Source organism: Pituophis catenifer, unplaced genomic scaffold (assembly GCF_029215685.1).
Source record: "Pituophis catenifer annectens isolate HBS135680 unplaced genomic scaffold, rPitCat1.0.hap2 SCAF_13, whole genome shotgun sequence".
NCBI lineage: Eukaryota > Metazoa > Chordata > Lepidosauria > Squamata > Colubridae > Pituophis > Pituophis catenifer.
This window is the reverse complement of record NW_027256893.1, coordinates 719,133-739,432: the sequence shown is the minus strand read 5'-3', so window position 1 is coordinate 739,432 and position 20,300 is coordinate 719,133. Positions and strand designations below refer to the sequence as shown.

General features: G+C 42.9%; 1 protein-coding gene across 1 annotated transcript in view; it reads right to left on the bottom strand.

Annotated features, from left to right (window-relative positions):
• The window catches only part of HYDIN (HYDIN axonemal central pair apparatus protein), a 422,362-nt gene that overhangs the window by 33,419 nt on the left and 368,643 nt on the right, over positions 1-20,300 (bottom strand). Inside the window, exons 59-70 of the mRNA XM_070952742.1 lie at positions 17,615-17,819; positions 15,842-16,077; positions 14,662-14,813; positions 14,395-14,584; positions 13,601-13,712; positions 13,164-13,424; positions 7,557-7,699; positions 6,823-7,041; positions 6,152-6,312; positions 5,849-5,964; positions 4,985-5,216; positions 398-610 (exon numbers count right to left, since the gene is read on the bottom strand). Coding sequence (XP_070808843.1) covers positions 398-610; positions 4,985-5,216; positions 5,849-5,964; positions 6,152-6,312; positions 6,823-7,041; positions 7,557-7,699; positions 13,164-13,424; positions 13,601-13,712; positions 14,395-14,584; positions 14,662-14,813; positions 15,842-16,077; positions 17,615-17,819 — 2,240 coding nt within the window. The remainder of the gene's footprint in view (positions 1-397; positions 611-4,984; positions 5,217-5,848; positions 5,965-6,151; positions 6,313-6,822; positions 7,042-7,556; positions 7,700-13,163; positions 13,425-13,600; positions 13,713-14,394; positions 14,585-14,661; positions 14,814-15,841; positions 16,078-17,614; positions 17,820-20,300) is intronic.

Sequence of the window (20,300 nt, the reverse complement as noted above, 5' to 3'; positions counted from 1 at the left end):
TAAAACACGTATTAAGGACAGAAATTAAATCAGTTTATCATAATACACTGTTATTTTATAAAATAACAACGAGAGATCCATAAGCTATATTGAAATAACCACCTAAAATTTTACTGGAGTGAATCCCTAAAAACTCTTTCATATTTAAAGGGAAAAGTGTGGACGAACACACGAACAATCCAGCTGGGGAGGGCCAGTGTAGGAAGGAGAGTCTGGAAGAGTCTCTCAAGGGTGGATGGCAAGGGGGGAAGGTTCTACCCCCAGGATTGAAAGGAGGGAACCACCCCACTTTCAGGGTGCTCTCCAGGTTAGCCAAAGCCAAATATGGCTCTGCTGGATGAAGATGATGAAGCTTCCAAATGATCAAAAAACGTTCCTCGGTTGGCTTGAAGTTCACCTGCTGTTCTTGACATGGACTCCCACAGAGCTGAATTCAATCACTTTCGTTTGAGGGTCCAGACTCATCCCTCCTGGTCCTCGCAAGTCCGAATTGCGCCTGTTTGCAGTGATGTAATCAGAGTCTTCCAGCTCAAAGTGGCAATATGGCAGGAGACTCTTCCCTTTCACAGCAACAACGGGGCCCTCCTCATCAAGCTTCAGATTAGGAATACTGGAAAGAAACAAGACCGTATGAGGAGTGAATGCAAAACAAGGGTTCCAAGGCTTACTTGCTTTGCATTGACACTCTCTTCGCCTGTCCCTTCATCACCAGGTGCCCAGAGAGAGATGAAAGAGCAGCAGGCATAAATAGAGGTCATGTCTGCTTAAAATAAAATTCTCAAATATTTTTCTAGTTGAATCATCTGGTTTGAAGGTTTGGTGAGCTTGAATTTTCTCAATTTTCAGTCAATCACTGTGCCACTAGCAAGTGTCAATCACTTGGTCACTAGCAAGAGAAGAAAGAAGGTGGCAGGGGAGCTCGGACATTTGAGATGAGAATGCACAATTACATATCATAGCAGCTTGAGATGCTGCTATGATATGAAAAGCCAAAGGCAAAACTGACATCTACTGTAGTTCAAACATCAAAATGGTACAGTTTTAATATCAGCAAATTTTCAGATGACACCAAGATGGGAGGAAATTGAGAACGCTTTGGAAGATAGACTCAAGATTCAGAAGGATCATTACCGACTTGATCACTGAGCCATATCCAGCAAGATGCAGTTCAGGGGTGAGAAAAGTCAGGTGCTGCACTTAGGCAGGAAAAACCAAATGCATAGGTATAGAATGGGCAGTACCTGGTTCAACAGTATTAACTGTGAGGGGATCTAGGAGTTTGAGTGGATCACCACTTAAGTATTGTGAGATATAAGACCCAAATATTTTAATCCCCACAATTCATAAACAAGCCACCAATGTGCTGCAGCTGCCAAAACAGCCAATGCAGTCCTAAATTACATCAACAGAGCACAAGATCATGAGGATAGAACTGTTTTATACTGCACTGGTGACCCCACCCTTGGAATACTGCATCCAATTCTGGCCACCACACCACACAATGATGTTGAAGCCTTAGAAAGTGTGCAGAGAAGAGCAACCAAGATGATTAGGGGACTATGATGAACAGTTACAGGAACTGTTAGTGGCTAGTCTAGTGAAGAGAAGGACCAGGGGAGACATGATAGCAGTATTCCATTATTTGAGGGGCTGCCACAGAGAGGAAGAGGTCAAGCTATTTTCCAAAGCACCTGAAGGCCAGACAAGGAATAATGGATGGAAGCTGATCAAGGAGAGATTCAATCTGGAAATAAGGAGGAACTTTCTGACAGTGAGAACAATCAACCAATGGAACAGAAGTTGCCTTCAGAAGTTGTGGGAGCTTCGTCACTGGAAGTTTTCAAGAAGAGACTGGACTGCCATCTGTCAGAAATGGTGTAGGTTCTGCTTGGGTGGGGGGTTGGATAGATGACCTACAAGGTCCCTTCCAATTCTGTTAATCTGTTAAGAATAGTGCTATCAAAGAGAAGGATCAGAAGGGACATGATAATTGTCTTCCAGTACTTTTATTTATTTATTAAACATGTATGCTGCCTATTTATTTATCTATCTGTCTATCTATCTATCTATCTATCTATCTATCTATCTATCTATCTTTTGTGCTGCTCATCTTCCCTGTAAGGTGACTCTAACCATAATCCTAACTTGAGGGGCTGTCAACAAAGAAGAGGGGATTGACTTAATCTCCAAAGCACCAGAGGGAAGAAATAGAAGTAATTAGTATAAGCTTGTCAAAGAGACATACAACCTATAAGAAAGGAGAAATTTTCTGGCAGTAATCAGTGGAATAGCTTGCCTCCTGGGGCTATGTGTGCTCCATTGCTGGAGGTTTTCAAAAATAGACTGGACAACCATTTGACTGGGATGGCATGAGACTTGGCCTTGTGGGACGGTTGGACTGGAAGACCTTTGAGATCCCTTCTAGCCTTATGATTCTATAGAATTTTAAAAAACATATAACATGATTAAATTGACTATTTTTTGATATAAAGACAGAAGTAGATTCTACACTTGTCCTGTACAGCTGGTCAGTTAGTACCGATAAACAAACTTGGTTACTGCTTTTGCGTGCTGAGGTTTTTTTCCCCAGACTTTATGGAACCTGACAAACTAGAATTTATACAAGGCAGGGTATTCCTTGTGACTCTCTGTGGAAGCAAAAGTTGGACATTAAAGAAGTAAAAAGAAAGATATTAGTGCTTTTGGAGTTTGGTGTTGGGGAGAGCCCCAAGAGGACTCTGGACAGCCCAGAACACAAATCAATGGATCGTTGACCAAATCAACCCAGAGTTCTCACTTGAGGCAAGTATGTCCAGGCTCAAATTATCCTTCTTTGGACCCATTATGCAAAACCCCAGCTCTCTTCTTCTGAAGAAGGCTCTGATGCCGAGAAGGGTGGCAGGAAAGAGAAGAAAAACGTGAAGCAGTAAGGTGGAAGGACTCGGTTACAGTGAACTGCTGGGAGAATTGAAAGAAAAGGTCATGGAGAAAATCTCTATGTAGTTGCTAGAAGTAGAAAATTATTTGACAGCACATAATCAGAAAGGTAACAGAGAGAAGTATACTTTTAGATTTGCCAGATTTTGTTAATGTAATCTTAGAATAAACTACAGTTAGTTCTCTGGGTGTGCTTCTTGTCTGGACTACCATGCAAGGCTGGCAAGTAGGGAAGATGCAGGCTCCATTTCATAAACTTCTAGATCCAAAGGAGCAGAATGGTTTGGCACCTTACCTGTTGAACTCAGACTGCAACATTCTGAGAGGATTGCAATTTTAAAGGACAGAAAATTGAGGCTGAGGACAGATGAGCCAAAGATGGAGAGAAAGGAGACTGAAGAGGAAGCAACCACAGCAGATGAAGCCAAGGCCAATTTTGTATTTAGTACATTCAAGATCAAATGTTTCTTGGGAGGATTTAGCAGGTCCATGTTGAAGGCACTGGGATAGCTATTCTTATTTTTAAAGATTGTACAGCTTGATACAGAGGAATTACTATGCAACTCCCAGAAGCTGAACGATGACAGTAGTCATAAGGATGAGTAACTCAGATGCTGGGAATGACCTCTTTCAAGAAGAGGATTGGAAAACCAGCTTTCACAGCTCTTGTTCTTTAATGCTGCACTGATCAGGTGATATGGGGGAAAATATCAGAAGGGGCAATTCTAGCTAGGGAGGGGGATCAAGAACGTCATCTGGAATGTTACTGAGAATCCCGGAGGATATGGAGACTGTGACTGTAATCCCGGACCTCACCCACAGAAGTGGAAACAAGGAGCTGAGGCTGCTCTTCTGTTCTCTCCATTTGAACCATTACTACTAGAGAACAAGGAAGAGGCAGAAGGAATTACAGAAAGACCTAATATATATTAGTGTCACCTGTGAAAATCAAAATGAGTCCACTGAGGGAAGGTGTCAAAAAGGGGACCTGTAACTGTGTCATGTCAGGGACTGAGACTTGAGATGCCAAACAGTTTGGATCATTGCCTGAACCAGTGATCCTAGCTTGGGATGCTTGACCATTATGCCCTTCAAGAGTAAAGTGTTGACACCAAAATAGGTTGCAACTTTCCTACAAGATAAAATAAGTACCAGAAAGAAGCTTCGGTGGGTTATCTCTTCCTTCCACAAACAGCAATCTCCTGAAGAGCATTTTATAACATCCAGCCAAATTTCCGCACAAAATGCATTGCAACCAAAAGAAAACACAAACCAAGGATGGATATGAGAAAGATAACACAGACACTGAAGTTTTAAAAATCAAGCTTGGAGAGGTTACTGATAAAATCAAAAGGGAACTGTGGAAAGTCATTATAGTGAGAACTTCCCACCAAAATATGGAGTAACAGAATGTTCTGGAATGTTTCTCTGAAGAGGAACAAAGCCAAACATGTGATGATGCAACTGGTGTTTTTTTTTTTTTTTCCAAATTGCAGCCAGTTTTGGGAAATGCTGAGTTGAGTAAGGCCATCCACAGCAACCTGGCTAAGAATTCCTCCTATTCGGGTTTTAACTCTACTGTATTTTAACCTCCTTGGAGAACCTTTAACATTTCTGAGTTAACTTTTTCATCCCCACAGCAACCTTAAGGCATAGAATCCATTCGATTTTTGTCAGCCATGAAGCCCAACCAACTTCTAACGTTCAAAATGTTGGCACGAAACATGCTAACCTGTAGACCTGCTCTGAGTAATCTGGTTGCTCCATATTCACTCCAGCAACAAAAGGGTAAAGAATTTGGTCTGTTCCATATAATGCTCCAAAAGTTTGGTTTAAATAATGGGAATCCATTTTCTCAAGGTGAGATGCCACCTTTTGCCCTTTGAGTCCTCTCTCACAATACATTCAGAGGGGACTCAACATGGCAGTAATAACCGCCAGGGCAAAAGGACAGAATTGTGGTGGGAAAGCTGCACCTTCTTGGCTAAGATTTAACCCATTTTACTATAAAACATGCCCACCATGGCTGGATAAGATGGTTTCTTACCTGCAGAGTAGCCGACCCTCAAACTCTCCTATTTCCTGGGGAGAGAATTTCACTTGGAGGGACTGAGATTTCCCAGGAGGGATCTTCCCACTGCTGGGCTCCATGAAGAATGGAGGGCGGGTGACCACTGGGAAAACGTAGGAAGAGAAACTCTCCAGCAGGCTTCCCAGCTGGCTGAACGGCCGGCTAGGCTGGGCCTTGATGGAAGCAGTTGATGCTCTAGATGGGTCCCCTGGCGAAAGGAACAGTTTATTAACACATATGTCTGCAAGTACTTAGTTTCTTCAGACTGACCTTCTGTTTGCTTCCCAAAAAGGCTCCCTCCAGAAATTCCCAGACTGTAGGATAATAAATTGAGGAAACCCGCTCACTTTAAAATGAATCATATATTGAGAGACTCATCTACTGAAAGAAGCATTTTCTAGTTTAAACTCACAGCAAACTACATCCCCTGCAACTGATATTCCAGAGCTGGTTTCCCCCGTTTCAGTGTCCTACAGAGTTTTGATTCTGCTCCAGAACATCCATACCACAAGTGTCAAACTCACAGCCCGTGGACCAGATGCGTCATGTGCTGGCTCCACCCCCACCCGGTTTAGCAAAAGGGAAAAAAATCCTGATACGTCATGTGATGTCATGAGTTTGATACCTCTGACCTAGACAACAAAGTCATAGCTGAGAATTCTGGAAACTGAAGTCCAAATTTGCGATAGCCTCTTCAGAGACTGTTGTAAGGCACAAAGGATGGTGGAAGACAATGCATAAACCAAAACAAAAGACCTGCAGCAAAGTTCTTGAGATCCTTGCAACAGGTCATTGTTAGGGAAGGAAGAGCAAGAGGAAAAGGGGCAGAGAAAGCTGTACCTTCTGGGCTTGTTGACAAAGGTTCAGTAGCAAAGTTGACAGCCTTCCCACCTTCTTCCATGACTACTTTCCAGGAATACTCCAGCTGCACATTCCCCACGTTGGACAGTTCCACCCTGAGAGGGCAACAGAGCAGGGAGGAAATGAAGGCTTTGCTCAGAGCTGGGATATATGAGAAAGGAGATCCAAAGGAGGTGGCTTAGTGAGGGCTGAAGGATCAAAGTCAGATGCAAAGAGGATGTAGGTGAAGGACAGGCAGAGTCTTCTTGATCATAATATTTTATTTGGTCTCATCTTACTCACATGAACACCCTTGTTTGGAAAAGCAACGTGTCTCTGAAGTGCACAGCATCCGCATCCATTTTATACTGGGCAAAGTCAACGTTGGCACTCACTCGAAGCATCAGTTCCTGGCTACCCTCCTCCACAGTTATATGAGCAGGTTCTGGATCAGTCTCTATCACCTGCCCCAAAAGCAGAAGGGTCAGAAGCAGTCCAGAAGGCTTGGTGCCCATCATCAGAGCTGCAGGCTGAAGTCTCTTGTTTGGCGGCTGCTCCAAGACAAGCGGGAAGAGGAGGTGGCCACGAAGAGCAACCACCAGGAAAGTCCTACAAAGGCTGTGCTGTCTGCACATGCCACTGTGCCTGTGATGCAATTGCCTCAGGAGCGCCAGTGAAGAAGGAGGTGGAGCAGGGCTGGCTCTCCTTTCTTCCTTTCATTCTACAGTACCTATGCTTAGCCTGTCATGTCTGGATGGCCATTAGATATGGTAGTAAGGGGGCACAGAAATCATCAGGATTTTTGCAGCAGCAGCAGCAGCAGCAGCAACCCAGATACAGTACTTTACATCCATGAAATCAGAGGTGCTGAATGTGCTGAAGATGGCACTGAAGACAGTGGATACCCAATGCCTTCCCAGTGATGGCCATATAAGAAGGGCGGTTGGCACAACTCTTAGATTCTGGTTTCTTACCTTCTTTTTTGCTGGACGTATACTTGTGATGCCTTTTGACACATCCACCCATTTGACAGTATGCAAGCGATCATCCCAGTCCGGGACCTGGTCAGCAGAGCACTGGAAGGCAATTCTGGACACCTTGCACCTGAGAAGCTGCTCCCTGAGGGTGATGGGCAGGCTGGGCTTCAAAGCCAGAGTGATGTTTTTAGTGCATCTTGCATGGAGATGGCCAACCTGAAGAGAAGTGTATTCAAACATTTGAGACAGACAAAATTCTGAGAATCAAGGAAACATTTATCAGCATTCATGGGCTCCGGGCCATTTCACAGATACCTCCACCTATTTTTCTTGGCAACAATCTGAAACAATCTGCCTTCGCACTTCTGAAAGGCTTCCTTATCTAGGAAGAGCTACCAAGCTGTACTTGAAAAACAAACAATCTCTCTGGAAAAGTCAATTAACTGCTGAGTGACATGACAAAAATCCTGTTAAATCAGGGAATGGGTGTATGGAACCCCAGAATCTCATTTGTGCCTCCCTCCCAGTGGATGGGACCAAAATGTTCTGCTCCATGTTTTAACTATTGTGTGTATGTGGGGGAGGGGGAACAGGGTGTGGCTTCCCCTCCCTTCAGAGGCAACTCCCTCCCCAAATAGGCCCCCCATGATGCCACAGACCCCTCTGAAGACCTAACATGGGAAGTCCAAGGCCTGCCAAAGTTAGGAATCACTGGAGGGGTACCAGCCTACCTGTGGGGAGAACTGGCAAGGGCCCACAGCAGGCCATTCAAATCTCATCACGTCCAACTTGCTGTGATTTGTTATTGTGAATGCAGCCTGATACAGTTTCCCAATGTGGCAATCTCCAAACTGGATGTGATCCATTCTCACTGCTGCCGGAAAAGAGGGCAAGCGGTCAGCACACACACACACCCGGCAGCTACACCTGGAGCCCTTCCTAGTGAGACCAAGCGAGGCGGAAGGAGGCTCCACAGGCTCTACTGGCCTTGCCTCGCCCTCAAATTGCGCATCCCCCACCCTTCCTGTGAAGGACGGCATCCGAGGATTCGACTGGAAGCGTCGCAGTGAGACAGTCAGGGAATTAGTGGGCTCTGATCAGCCTCGCAAAAACCCAGACTGACAAACTGCCGCCAAGGGGTCTTCAGACCGAAACCATCCTGTAGGGACGGGGATAAAGGAGAGGTACCTCAGAAGACCAAGAAGAACAGGCAAGTTCCTCGAAAGTCAGAGGAAACTCTCTACGACTCGGCGGCGGGGGGTGGCAGCCATTGCGGTTGTCACGAAGCTGGGGCAACCAGACTAAGCATTGAGCAGGAGCGGTGAATGGAATGGAGTTTTTTGAAGCTGGGTGAGTGACAGCCAACTCACAGGTGAAACAACAATAAGAAAAAAATCTTTAAACCTGAAGACCCCTAGCGAAAAAATGGCAGCTAATGAGCATGGGGGGAAGAAAAGAGGATGTTGAAGCATAATTTAAAAGGGACAAAATCCCAAATAGAAAATTAACTTTTGAATAAAACTATTTGGAAAATAATTTGGAAAAATTTAAAAACTAGAGAAATCACCCCCAGATTGATTAAAGGATTGGAAAGAAATAAATAGATCCTTTTTTTCCTTTCTTTTTTGAATTTTAAGAAAAACAAAAGAGAATGGACAATAAGCCCTGTAATAAAAGTCTTGTATAAGCAAAAGAAAAAAGGAAAAAAGAAGTGAAAAGATTTGAAAAACTGGACAAAGTTGCAGATTTCATGGATGGGAAGAGTGGCAGTAATAAAAATGAATATCTTGCCCAAAATGTTATTCCTTTTCCAGACTATTCCGATAAAAATGGGGAATTTTTTTTTTGACTTATTAAATAGATTAACTACAAAATTTATTTGGCAAGGAAAGAAGCCTAGAATTAGGTTAAAAGATACCAGAGAGAGAGGAGGAGCCGCCCTCCCAGATTGGGAGACCTACTATCAAGCAGCAGGATTAGTTTGGATAAAGGAATGGATGGAATTGGAAAATAAAAGGCTGCTAACATTAGAAGGACATGATCTAACTATAGGGTGGCACTCATATTTGTGGGGAGGAAAACAAAATATTTATGGATACTTTAGAAGGCACACAATTAGGAATGCTTTACTAATAATTTGGAATAAAATTAAAAAACAGCATTATATACAAATCCCGTCTTGGATTTCCCCAGAGGAAATTTTAACATCCAAATTTAGTAGACTGGACAAAATTAATTAGGTATAGAGACATAATAACTAAGAGGGGAATATTAAAAACTAGAAACGAATTGGAACTGGACTTAGGAAGAGAAGTGCAATGGTGGACATATCTGCAGATAAATTCAAAGTACACAGAGGATATAAAAAAATATCAAATTCGACTAGAAGAAACAGAATTAGATAAAATCATACTAGGGAATGATCGAAAACTAATAAGTAGACTTCTAATTTCTAATTTGATATAAAATGGAAGAGGAAATGGTGAACGACACGATGATCAAATAGGCACAAAACTTTAACCATGTGATAGAAACAGAGAAGTGGGAGAGGATGTGGAAAACGAACATGAAACTAACAATTGCGATGGCATACAAGGAAAACCAGATGAAAATGTTTTATAGATGGCACCTCCCACCGGCCAGAATTGCAAAAATGTTCCCTACCAACTCCCCGAAATGTTGGAAGTGCAAGACTGGCTACGGAACATACTATCATCAATGGTGGACCTGTATGATGACACAAAAATTCTGGAAGAAAATCGAAACTTGGATAGTAGAAATAATTCAGAACCCTATAGAGGGAAAACCGGAATAATTTCTGTTAGGAATCTCAATAGACAACTATACTAAAGAAATACATACTGCATATATTGATTGCAGCACGTATTGTGTGCGCACAGTATTGGAAAAAGGAAACACTACCAAAGGAAGAGGATTTAATTAAAAAAAATCTAGAATGTGCAGAATTAGATAAATTAACTAAAGGGGAAAGAAGAATCAAAGTATTATAAGATTTGGAGTAGATGGTATGAATGGTTGAAACATAAGAAAATAAGTTAAATGAATGAAGAAAGGAGGGGGAAAATGTGTATGATCTTTTGTTAGTAAAGAAGAAATGATATAAAGTAGAAAATGAACGTCAAATAAGTATATACTTAAATATTTGTAAATATTGATGTATAGAAAGAGTAGACCGCTGTGTATAGCTGAAAGAAAAGTGATATTTTTCTTTTTTGTGTTACTTTTTGTTGTATGTATATGTTTGATTTTTAATGTGTTTAAAATAAAAAACTTTTTAAAATTAAAAAAAAAAGCTGTTTAAATTCGGGCTGGACTATAAAACTGATTTGGTATTTTTAAAGCTAAAAAGAAAAAGAGAAGCGAGTTAAGATAGTTAATGTAGATTGAAACAAAATGGATACTTGTTAGATAACCAGAAATTGTGGATTGCAGAGAGACACCTTCAGGAGCAAAAAGGAACATTGCAACTTGCTCTTTGTTTTGGAAAATTGTGAACTTTACAGATAACAGCCGTGAGAACTTTTGGGGAGGATTCCTTTGTCTGCAAGCAGCTTGACTTTGGAAAAAAAAAGGAAGACAATTGAACTTTTAAAATTGGAATAATACTAACTCAAAAAGAATAAAATGGCGCAGGAAATTAGAGAAATGATTAAATCGATGTACTTGTCATGGAAAATGGAAATAAGAGAAATAACTACTGCTGCATGGGGAATTAAAATCTGAGGACATAAAAATTGAGATAGAGCATACGCAAGCTGACAAGGAAATAAAGACGGAGAAACAAGACACAGAAGCTGAAAATAAAGAAGATAAAGACAATGTGATTAAATATGAAAAAGTAACTGAACATGTGGATAGTAATAATAAAAAGGAGGTTTTTAGAGATTACATTGGGATTAACAATGAAAAAAATAGAGAGGATGGAAAGAGACAAATAAGGAAAGAAGGGTGGAACAGAAAGAATATAAAGAACTTAAATGATTACACTGGGATTTACAGTGAAAAGATAAAAAAGAGAGAAAAAGAGTGGAAAACAACAGGAAATATAGGGCAAAATAGAAGAATCTAGGACTTTGAAATACAGAATGATAATACTGGGCTAAACAGTGGGCTAAACAGTGGTGAAATTAAAAAAAGAGAAAAGAGAGGGGGAACCAGGGGTGAAATGCTCCCGGTGTGGACTGAATTGCCCGATCTGATGGAGTGATGGAGGCGGGTGGTTTGGAGAACCGGTAGCAAAAATCCCTGTCTCCCCCCTACCCCCATGCCCAGCTGAGCCGCGTGATCATCAGAAGCTTTTTTTCTTTTAAATGGCTCTGACGATCCCAGCTGAGTTGCCTGATGGTCAGAGTTTTTTTTAAAAACCCTCTGCCGATCAGGCAACTCAGCTTGGATCGTCAGAGCCATTTAAAAGAAAAAAATCATCAGAGCCATTTAAAGGAAAAAAAGTTTTTTTCTTTTAAATGCCTCTGACGATCCCTTTTGAAGAGCCTTTTGAAAGCATTTTTTTTACAACCTCTTAGCCAAAGAGGTTGTAGAAAAAATGGTTTTAAAAATAATTTTTAAAAAATTGGCCATGCCCACCCAGTCACATTACCCACCACCACCACCAAGCCATGCCCACAGAACTGGTAGTAACAAATTTTAGATTTCACCACTGGGGGGGAACAATGGGAAATATAGGGCAAAACAGGAGAGATCAAGATTTTAAAGCACGGGAAAAAAGGGGAAAGAAAAAGGTAAAAATAAAAATGAAAAGAGAGAAAAGGAGAAAGAAATGAAAGAGGAATATGATGTATATATCTAGAACTGAAATATGAATTGTAGTAAGAAATAATGGTAAATCATATGATGGTGAAAATGAAATGAATAATAATTGGAATATTATCATTTGTATTTTTGAAATCTAGATAATGATGAGGTTTTTTTAGAAATATGAATAAGTTTAAATTGTAATAATTGAAATACTTTTAATGGTTTATGGTGGTGTGTGTAGAAATGATTAAGTGACGATTTAGAACAATAGATGGGAAAAGCTATATGATTAGAAGATAACAGCTAGAATATTTTTAAATTTAACTAAAGAAATTGTAATAAATGAAATATTTTTAATTGCATATCGTGGTGAAAGTAGAAATGATTAAGATGTGGTTTGGAGGAACATATGGGAAAAATTAATTGATGTATGAAAATGGAACTAATCCACGTTTATATTCTTTTTTTTTCTTGTTTGAATATATAAATGAAAAAGATATTTACATAATTAATTGATTTATATTAAAATGTTAGACTGTATTATTTAAGGAAATGTATGTTATAAAATAAGTGGGTTTACTATTCTTATAAGAATTGAACAACTGTAACACCACAAAATTAATTAATCTGATGATGGATACAAAAACAGATTTATTTTATTTATTTGATTTGATTTGATTTCTATACCGCCCTACTCCCAAAGGACTCAGGGCGGTGCACAGCCAAACAATAAAACACATACATACAAAATTTAAAAGTAGAATAAAATCAAATTAAATAATTTTGGCCCAAAATAAATTTAAAACCCCAAACTATTTAAAACCAATTTTAAAATTGAATGTATAAAATACTAAAAGATATTTAAAAATTAAAAATCTTTTATAAAAGAGGGAGAAAATTAGGCCAGGCCCGCCTGGTAAAATAGTAAGGTCTTTAAAGCGTGGCGGAAGGTGCACAGATCCGGGATCCTCCGTATCTCTGGGGGGAGAAGATGACAATGAGACGGGGTTTAATATGGAATAGAAGGGAAAAATGGAATTTGGTTAAAATTAGAGATGAAAATGAAGGGTAATATTGGTAAAAAATAGATGAAAATAAATACTATGGCAAAAAGGAGGTATAGAAATTGTAATTTTAGTTGAAAGGACTAAAAACTGTTTAAATTTGTTAACCGGCCAAATACTCTGTTCAGCAAAAATACATTGCATGTTTGTGTGTGTGTATGTGTAAAAAATAAAAAACAACTTTTTATAAAAAAAAAAAGACGGCATCCGATTCGGCCAGTTCGTGAATTAAAGAGGGAGAGGAAAAGCATTCAGTTGCTGAACTGAGAGAAGATGTCCAACATTCAGACCTCTTCTCTTTCAGGAGGAGAAAAATGGGTGGAAGCGGCCTGGCCAAGCCTCCTCAGAGCAAGGCTGGGTCTCCTTGTGGAAGCCCTCTTGCTGGGCAAAGGAAGAGGCACAAGTGATTTGGGCCCTTTGTCCTGGGAGCCTTGGAGAAAAAGAAGGGCCTTTCCCACCCGCCTTCCGCACCCTCTGCAGTTTCTCAGGCTGACTCACCCTCTCCTGTGTTCTCATCCAGCTGCCCTTCAATGTCCTCTGCATCAGTCTCGGCCATTGGGCTATGAACATTGTCTAGTGTGACATTATCCTGGTAGCCTTCGCCAACCATCTGGATGCTGGTTTCCTCATACTGGTTGTCCACAATAGAAAGGTGGATCAGCCCTTCGACTCGCTGGACCAAGCTGGGCTGGAAAATCACATCCAACTCAGCTGCCTCCCCATTGTGCAGCACCAAGGAGGCCGTGTGTGGTTTTCGGACTACAAAGATGCAAAGAGTGAGTGTGAGTGCTAAAAGCATGGAAAGAGTTCCCTTGCACTGTAGCAGAGACCTGTAGTGGCCCAAAGACAGCTAGTGCTGCACTCCTACTCATCCCTCATCCCCTCCTTCCCAGCGCAGAAGGAGCTCTTGCCTCAGGCAGAGAGGCAGCTTTTACCTCCATCGCTGGGCTCACACTCCTCGTTCTGAGAAGAGAGGTAAATGCACTGGGTGGTGGGCCTGGGCCTCAGGGTGAAGGCCCCACTCTCATCAGACACATCCAGGTACAACTGCGAGAGGGAACAATGAGGATAATAAATGCCCTGAAATGGAACCCATGACTTCCATAGAACTGAAATTTGGCAAACTTTATAAAACATTTCATGACATTAAATTGTCATAAAGCATTTTATGATCTAATACAAAATGTCATAAAATATTTTCGGTGCTGATGTTTGACTGTGCTGTACAGTTCAATGGGGGCTACTTTCAAACATATTCTCTGAATGTATCCCTGAATTTTTAGGACCTTTTCCAGGGCATTAGAAGCCCTGCCACTGTTGAAGGCCTTGAGGAACCTGGTAAGGAAATATCTGACACAATGATATTGTCTAGCTCTCCTCATAGTTATTCAGCACCCACATTCTTTAGCGAAGAGTCTTGAGTCTCAGAAAGCTTTCCACAGCTCTGATTTCAATTGGCAGTATGTAGGCTACCTCAGGAACACTGGATTTCCCATCTGTCTTCCCTTGTCCTTTTATCCCCCCCTCCCCCAAATCTCAGCTGCCCTTGTTTTCTGATCCCTGGAAATAGGGCAACTCTCAGAGGGGTGGGAGCAAGTGAGCAGCACTAATAGCCCAGCAAGGAAAGGTGGCAGAGAGAGCACTTTTTTGCCACAATGGCACTCTAAGCATTCCCCCGTCAAGACCCGCTTCCCAGTCTATGATTGCTCTTCTGAGCATTGGCTTCTACCTGGACTAAAAGGCTGCCGCTATTCTTAAGAACAAGGGGGAGCGCTTCCGTGTGACCTAAGAGGAGCTTTCTGAAGAGGAGGAGTGGGTTCCCCTTTTTATTGCGAAGAACAGGGCGCACAATGGTGATCTGAGGAAGGCTGCCATCTCCGCTGACTTCAAAGGATAGAGCTCTTGATCTGGCAACCACACTGAAAGACAAGAGAAAGCGTTGTTCTTATGTGCAGATTAAGAAACATGCCCTCTTCAGCAGCCAATTGGGAATTACCTGGGCATTGCATCTACTGAAGCCTCAAAAATGCACTGGTAGTTTTGCATGGCCTGTGGTGAGAAGGTCAGGGTTGCAAAGGCATGCGAATGACTGGCGATGGACATGCGCACAGGATGGAGCTCAAAGGTGTCGCTGATTCGGGAAGTGGACTGAGGAAACATCCATAGAGCAAGCAGAACTTCAGGAATCACTCCAGAGAAAGCTCTGAGTACCCCACCCACCACCCCACCCATTACACGCTATGGAGTTTGACTGCAGTATATTTCTAAGAGCTGTGGTGGTGCAGTGGTTAGAATGCAGTACCAGCTGACAACAGTTCGGCAGTTTAATCCTCACCAGCTCAAGGTTGACTCAGACTTTCATCCTTCCGAGGTGGGTAAAATGAGGACCCAGATTGTTGGGGGCAATATGCTAACTCTGTAAACCACTACGGGACCGCCTGCTACCACCAATAGCCTCCCACCGACCCGTACGCTCCCATAGAGAGGGGCTCCTCCGGGTGCCGTCGGCCAAACAATGTCGACTGGCGGCCCCCAGGGGAGAGCCTTCTCTGTGGGGGCACCTACTATCTGGAACGAGCTCCCCCCCGAGATACGGAGGATTCCGGATCTGCGTACCTTCCGTCGCACGCTTAAGACATTCCTATTCCAGCAAGCCGGCCTGACCTAAACTTCTCCTCTTTTAAATGGGAATTTTAAATTTGGTTTTAAATTATTGGGGTTTTAAATATGGTTCAGCCAAATTTATTTAATTTGTTTTATCTCTATTTTAAATTTTGTATTTATATGTTTTATTTTATGGCTGTTCACCGCCCTGAGTCCTTCGGGAGTAGGGCGGTATACAAATTTAATAAAATGAAAATGAAATGAAATGAACTTAGAGGGGGCTAGAAAGCGCTGTGAAGCGGTATATAAGTTAAGTGCTATTGCCATTTCTATTCTACTCACCCTGCCTGTAATGGGAATGGACAACCTCGTCTTTCTGCTTATTGTAAGAAAAGTCAGGAACAGGCCTCTCTAAATCAATGGCTCCCAGAGCATCTACCCCTTCGCAAGACAGGTGGGCAGGCGCAAGCACTCACCAAATTGCTACACGATTAATGTTCTTCCGAGCCTCCCATGAAATGGAATGGGACAATGTTACAAAACATGTCATGTAAACACTGTCCTCCTCTTACCTTGGCAGAAATGGGCTTTGTGGTCATGACAACATCGCAGGGGATCCGGCCAGGATTGCAGATCTTGAAGCGGGCTGTTGCCTGGTGCCCAACCAGGACATTGTTAAAGAGAAACTTGTTCTCATCTGTCACAAACACCCCTTCGCAGCCTATGGACTTCAGCACCTGGCTGAGGTTGCCACTGTTACAGATCCGATGCTCCTCGTAAATGATCCCTGGATTGTCAGTCACAAATCCTTGGGAAACCAACATGACAGCAACTGTCAGGGACTCTTTCCTCATCATATGCACAAGATCACAGGAACTGCAGGAGGCAATTTCAGCAAGGATCCTGGCAACTAATCAGCATTCCCCAACCCCTTCTTCTAACTTAAGCTGCCTGCTTTCAACCTGAGAGCTGCCAGGCTGACTTTTGCACTACCTTCAGGGGTGCTAGAGAGAGATTCTCCCTAGACTTGACGTTGCCTTGTCCTTCTCCTCCTCCCCCCTTCCTCCTCCCTGAGCGAGAATAGGAATAGGAATAGGAATAGGAATAGGAATAGGAATAGGAATAGGATAGAATAGAATAGAATAGAATAGAATAGAATAGAATAGAATAGAATAGAATAGAATAGAATAGAATCTGGAAGGGACCTTGGAGGTCTTCTAGTCCAGCCCCCTGCTCAAGCAGGAGAACCTATGCCATTTCAGATAAGTAACTGTTCAGTTTCTTCTTTAAAACCTCCAGTGATGGAGCAACCACAATTTCTGAAGGCAAAGCTGTCCCACTAGTTAATTGTCCTCACTGTTAGGAAGTTTCTCCTTAATTCCAGGTTACTTCTCTCTTTGGTGAATTTGACATCCCTGAACTAGAAGACCACCAAGATCCCTTCCAGCTCTATTTCTATTATTTCTATTTCTATTTCTATTATTTCTATTTCTATTTCTATTTCTATTATTTCTATTTCTATTATTTCTATTTCAATTTCTATTATTTCTATTTCTATTTCAATTTCTATTATTTCTATTTCAATTTCTATTATTTCTATTTCAATTTCTATTATTTCAATTTCTATTCTAGATTCCCTACCACCCTGGGCCCCACCACACCTTATTTCCCAGAGGCCTTGGCTAGCCAGCAAGGACATTTATCTCATTAAACAGGAGACTAAGTTCCCAGCCCAGAGAACCTCATCCATTTCCTTGGGGGGTAATAGTGTCAAACTCATTCCAAGTTAAAAAGCCAGACCAATCCTCAAAGCATTCAGATGACATCCATCTTAGAGTGAATCTAAATGATTTTAGATGGAGTGAGGTGAGAGGAACTTCTCTCACCTCTCTTGCAAGTTGTCTGGCTTTCAATAGCAGCAGCAGTCAAAAGCCTGGGCTTCAGAAGGTCCAATGACCAGGCACTGTGGAATGGGCATAAGAAACCAAGACTGTGTTCGCTGAGCACAGTCCACCCATGTCTCCTGCTACATCTCCATCTGCCCATTACTACACTAATATTCATGCCTGCCCTCCTCCCTCAGGAGGCCAAGCCTCCATGAAGACCTGAGGTAGCCTTCTTCCATGCCAAGGTGCTAATGCCTTCATCAGAAATATTTTCAGAAATCTTTGTATGTTGGTAATCTCTCAGAAATGCACTTTAACCTTTCTTTTGACCATCTCTTTCTAAACCAGGCCTTCATCTAAGGGACAATTACATGTTTAATACACCTGGTTCTGGTGTGTAGACCATAGTCTGTGTCCTCAGGCAGTGTAAGCCAGGAGCAAGAGAGAAGGTCTATCTACCTGGGATGCAGGACTCTGCAACAAGAGTGTAGAGGATGCCTCCAGGACTGTCTTCAGGGTCTCGGTCTGTGATCTCAATGATCAGATATTCTTCACACTTCCCAGCAGGCTCAGCAAAGCAATCCACTGTGATGACCTGATGGCCTCCTGCAGCAATGTTTCCATATCCCGGAGACACAGTGAACATACCGGAAGAGAAGCGAGCCTGTGGAGAAGATATGGATTGCTTTCTCTTAAACAACTGCTGGTGATATCAGCTGTTCTCCAGCAAGAGAGGGAGATGCAAACAAACAAGTCTGCAAAGGAGCCCTGGAGATTCAGCAGTGGCAATTGTTTCCCAAGGGCCAGTGAAAACCGGGGAAAGTGAGACAGGGCAAAGTCTTTCCTTGATTCACAGAGAAGCACCCCAAGTGTGGGATCCATGCTGGGAAATCACCTTCCTATGGTCCTCCCCACTGGAGCTGCACCTTCTGGATCATATGTCCCTGGCCCTGTTTCCCTTGGATTTCCAGGGGCTTGAGGTTCTGGAGCAGCATGGAGAAAACTGAATGGGAGAATCCTGCCCCATGCCCATTTTCTCCAAATAAACATGAACGTTGCCTAATCAAGGCTGGCTGTTCGGGGTGGGGGTGGGGGTGGGAGATTCACCTGTTGGCATCACAGCGGGACAGCTATGGGATAGCAGAGCTCTGTGGAGCCCCACAAAACCCAGCCGATACCTGCTTGCCAGGAGTCTCTACAGGGTCAAAGCCACTGAAGAAAGTGGCTGGTGAAGAAAGGAGGGACGCTTCGTAGATCGTGAGGAAACAGCAATTTCCTCGCTTGATCCAAAGAAACCCTCCTGATCAGCAGCAGAGATGACGGCCATTTTGGCAAGACCGAAGCTGTGACAACTGAGACAAGAAGATTATGAGCTGGAGTGGTTTGTGAACAGAGGATTGGAACTGGTGAGACAACTTTCAACTTCTATATTAGAGATTGAAACCTAAATAAAAGAGTTCTTTTTAAAAAAGCCTCTCCAAAACGCTAAGAAAGAGGTGATTTATCACACGGAGAAAGATTATAGACCCAAAAGTGAAACAAACTTTTAATGGAAGACTATGAAGCTTTAAAATATAGGAAGTCCTTCTACAAGACTGGAACTTGTAGTAGTGTGAAAAGTGACTTAATGTGTGGATAACACTGTCTGATTACTGGAAGAAATCATATACGGAAAAAGGAATTTTGGTTTTTTTTCTCCGCAATCTTTTTGACAATCAGCTGTTCTATCTTCATTTTGTTTAATGCTGGAACTTAGAGCGGGATGCCACCTACTGGTGAAGGAGGATATTATACTAGTACATGGTGGGAAAATACCTTGGCAAGTGAGGATTGATTGATAACAGAAGAAAAACAAGGAGGAGGAGAAAGGAAATAGTAAAAGTCAAACAATACCTGGAAGGCCTCTTTATTTTGGTTCCATATCTACTGGTGTTTTGGCTGCTTGGAAGTATTTAGTGAACCTTTTGAAGATTTTTAAGACTATAATTAACAAGAAACATCCTTGAAACTGAACAATTGATTCTGTGGATTAAAGAGATTTGGGGAAATCTCTTGGAATTGATTGAATGTCCCTCCCCAGACTTTGGACTATCTGGATTACCCCCAGGCCGTGGACTTCCCCCAGATTAATTAATTAACTGATTGATTAGATGTATTCGCCAACAGAACTTCTTATTCTGCGAGACTCCCCCCTCTCGTAGGTGTGGCCCTCCACTTTATCAAGGGCCTACCTTTATGACGGGCTTTGGCACCCCGAGAGGTGGCATGCTGCAAAAAGGGGATTGAGGGGTTTTTTAGGGAAATTTTTTGATAGATTTTTAAGGGATTTTAAGGGGTGGGAGGGTTGTGTGGGTTTGGGGGTTAACCCACGGGGGGAGGGGTCCGGCCCAGCTGTCAGTGGGGCCACGGAGGGTGCGGATTCCGGGCGTAAGGGGGACATTAGAGTCCATTCTGTCGAGGGCTTTTCTATCAATGTGTTGAGTGGGAGGGGCAGATATGGCGGGAGCAGGGGGCCGCATCATGTGGTGGGGGCGTGCACTCGCTATCTTTGAGCGGTGGCGCGCCCCGGTCCCCATAGCCCTTCTCATATCCCAGGCTGTTCAGACTCTCAGGGCCCAAGCCTTCGGCTGCTGTCGTGCAATGCCAGGTCCGTGGTAAATAAAGCCCCCCTCATTTGCGATCTTATTCAGGAGGGGGGAGCGGACCTGGCAGGTATTACGGAGACCTGGTTGGGCCATGAGGGGGGGGGTTCCCCTCGTGGATATGTGCCCACCAGGTTTCCGAGCATTCCATCAGCCGAGAGCTCAGGGCAGGGGTGGGGGGGGTGGCGGTTATTATAAAGGAAAGTCTTGATCCGAGGGAGACCACTGTTCCACAGATAGCCGGATGTGAGTCCCTTTTTGTGAGGTGGGGTTGTGGAGTACAGATGGGCTTGTTGATCACGTACCTGGCTCCCTGCCGCGTGGCAACGGCCCTGCTCGAGCTGCTCAACGTCATAGCTGAGGTGGCGGTTGGTACCCCCAGACTTCTAGTCATGGGGGATTTCAACCTGCCATCTGTCAGCGAAACGTCTGAGGTGGCTCGGGAGTTCATGGCTTCCATGACGGCCATGGACCTTACTCAGATAATTCATGACCCCACTCAC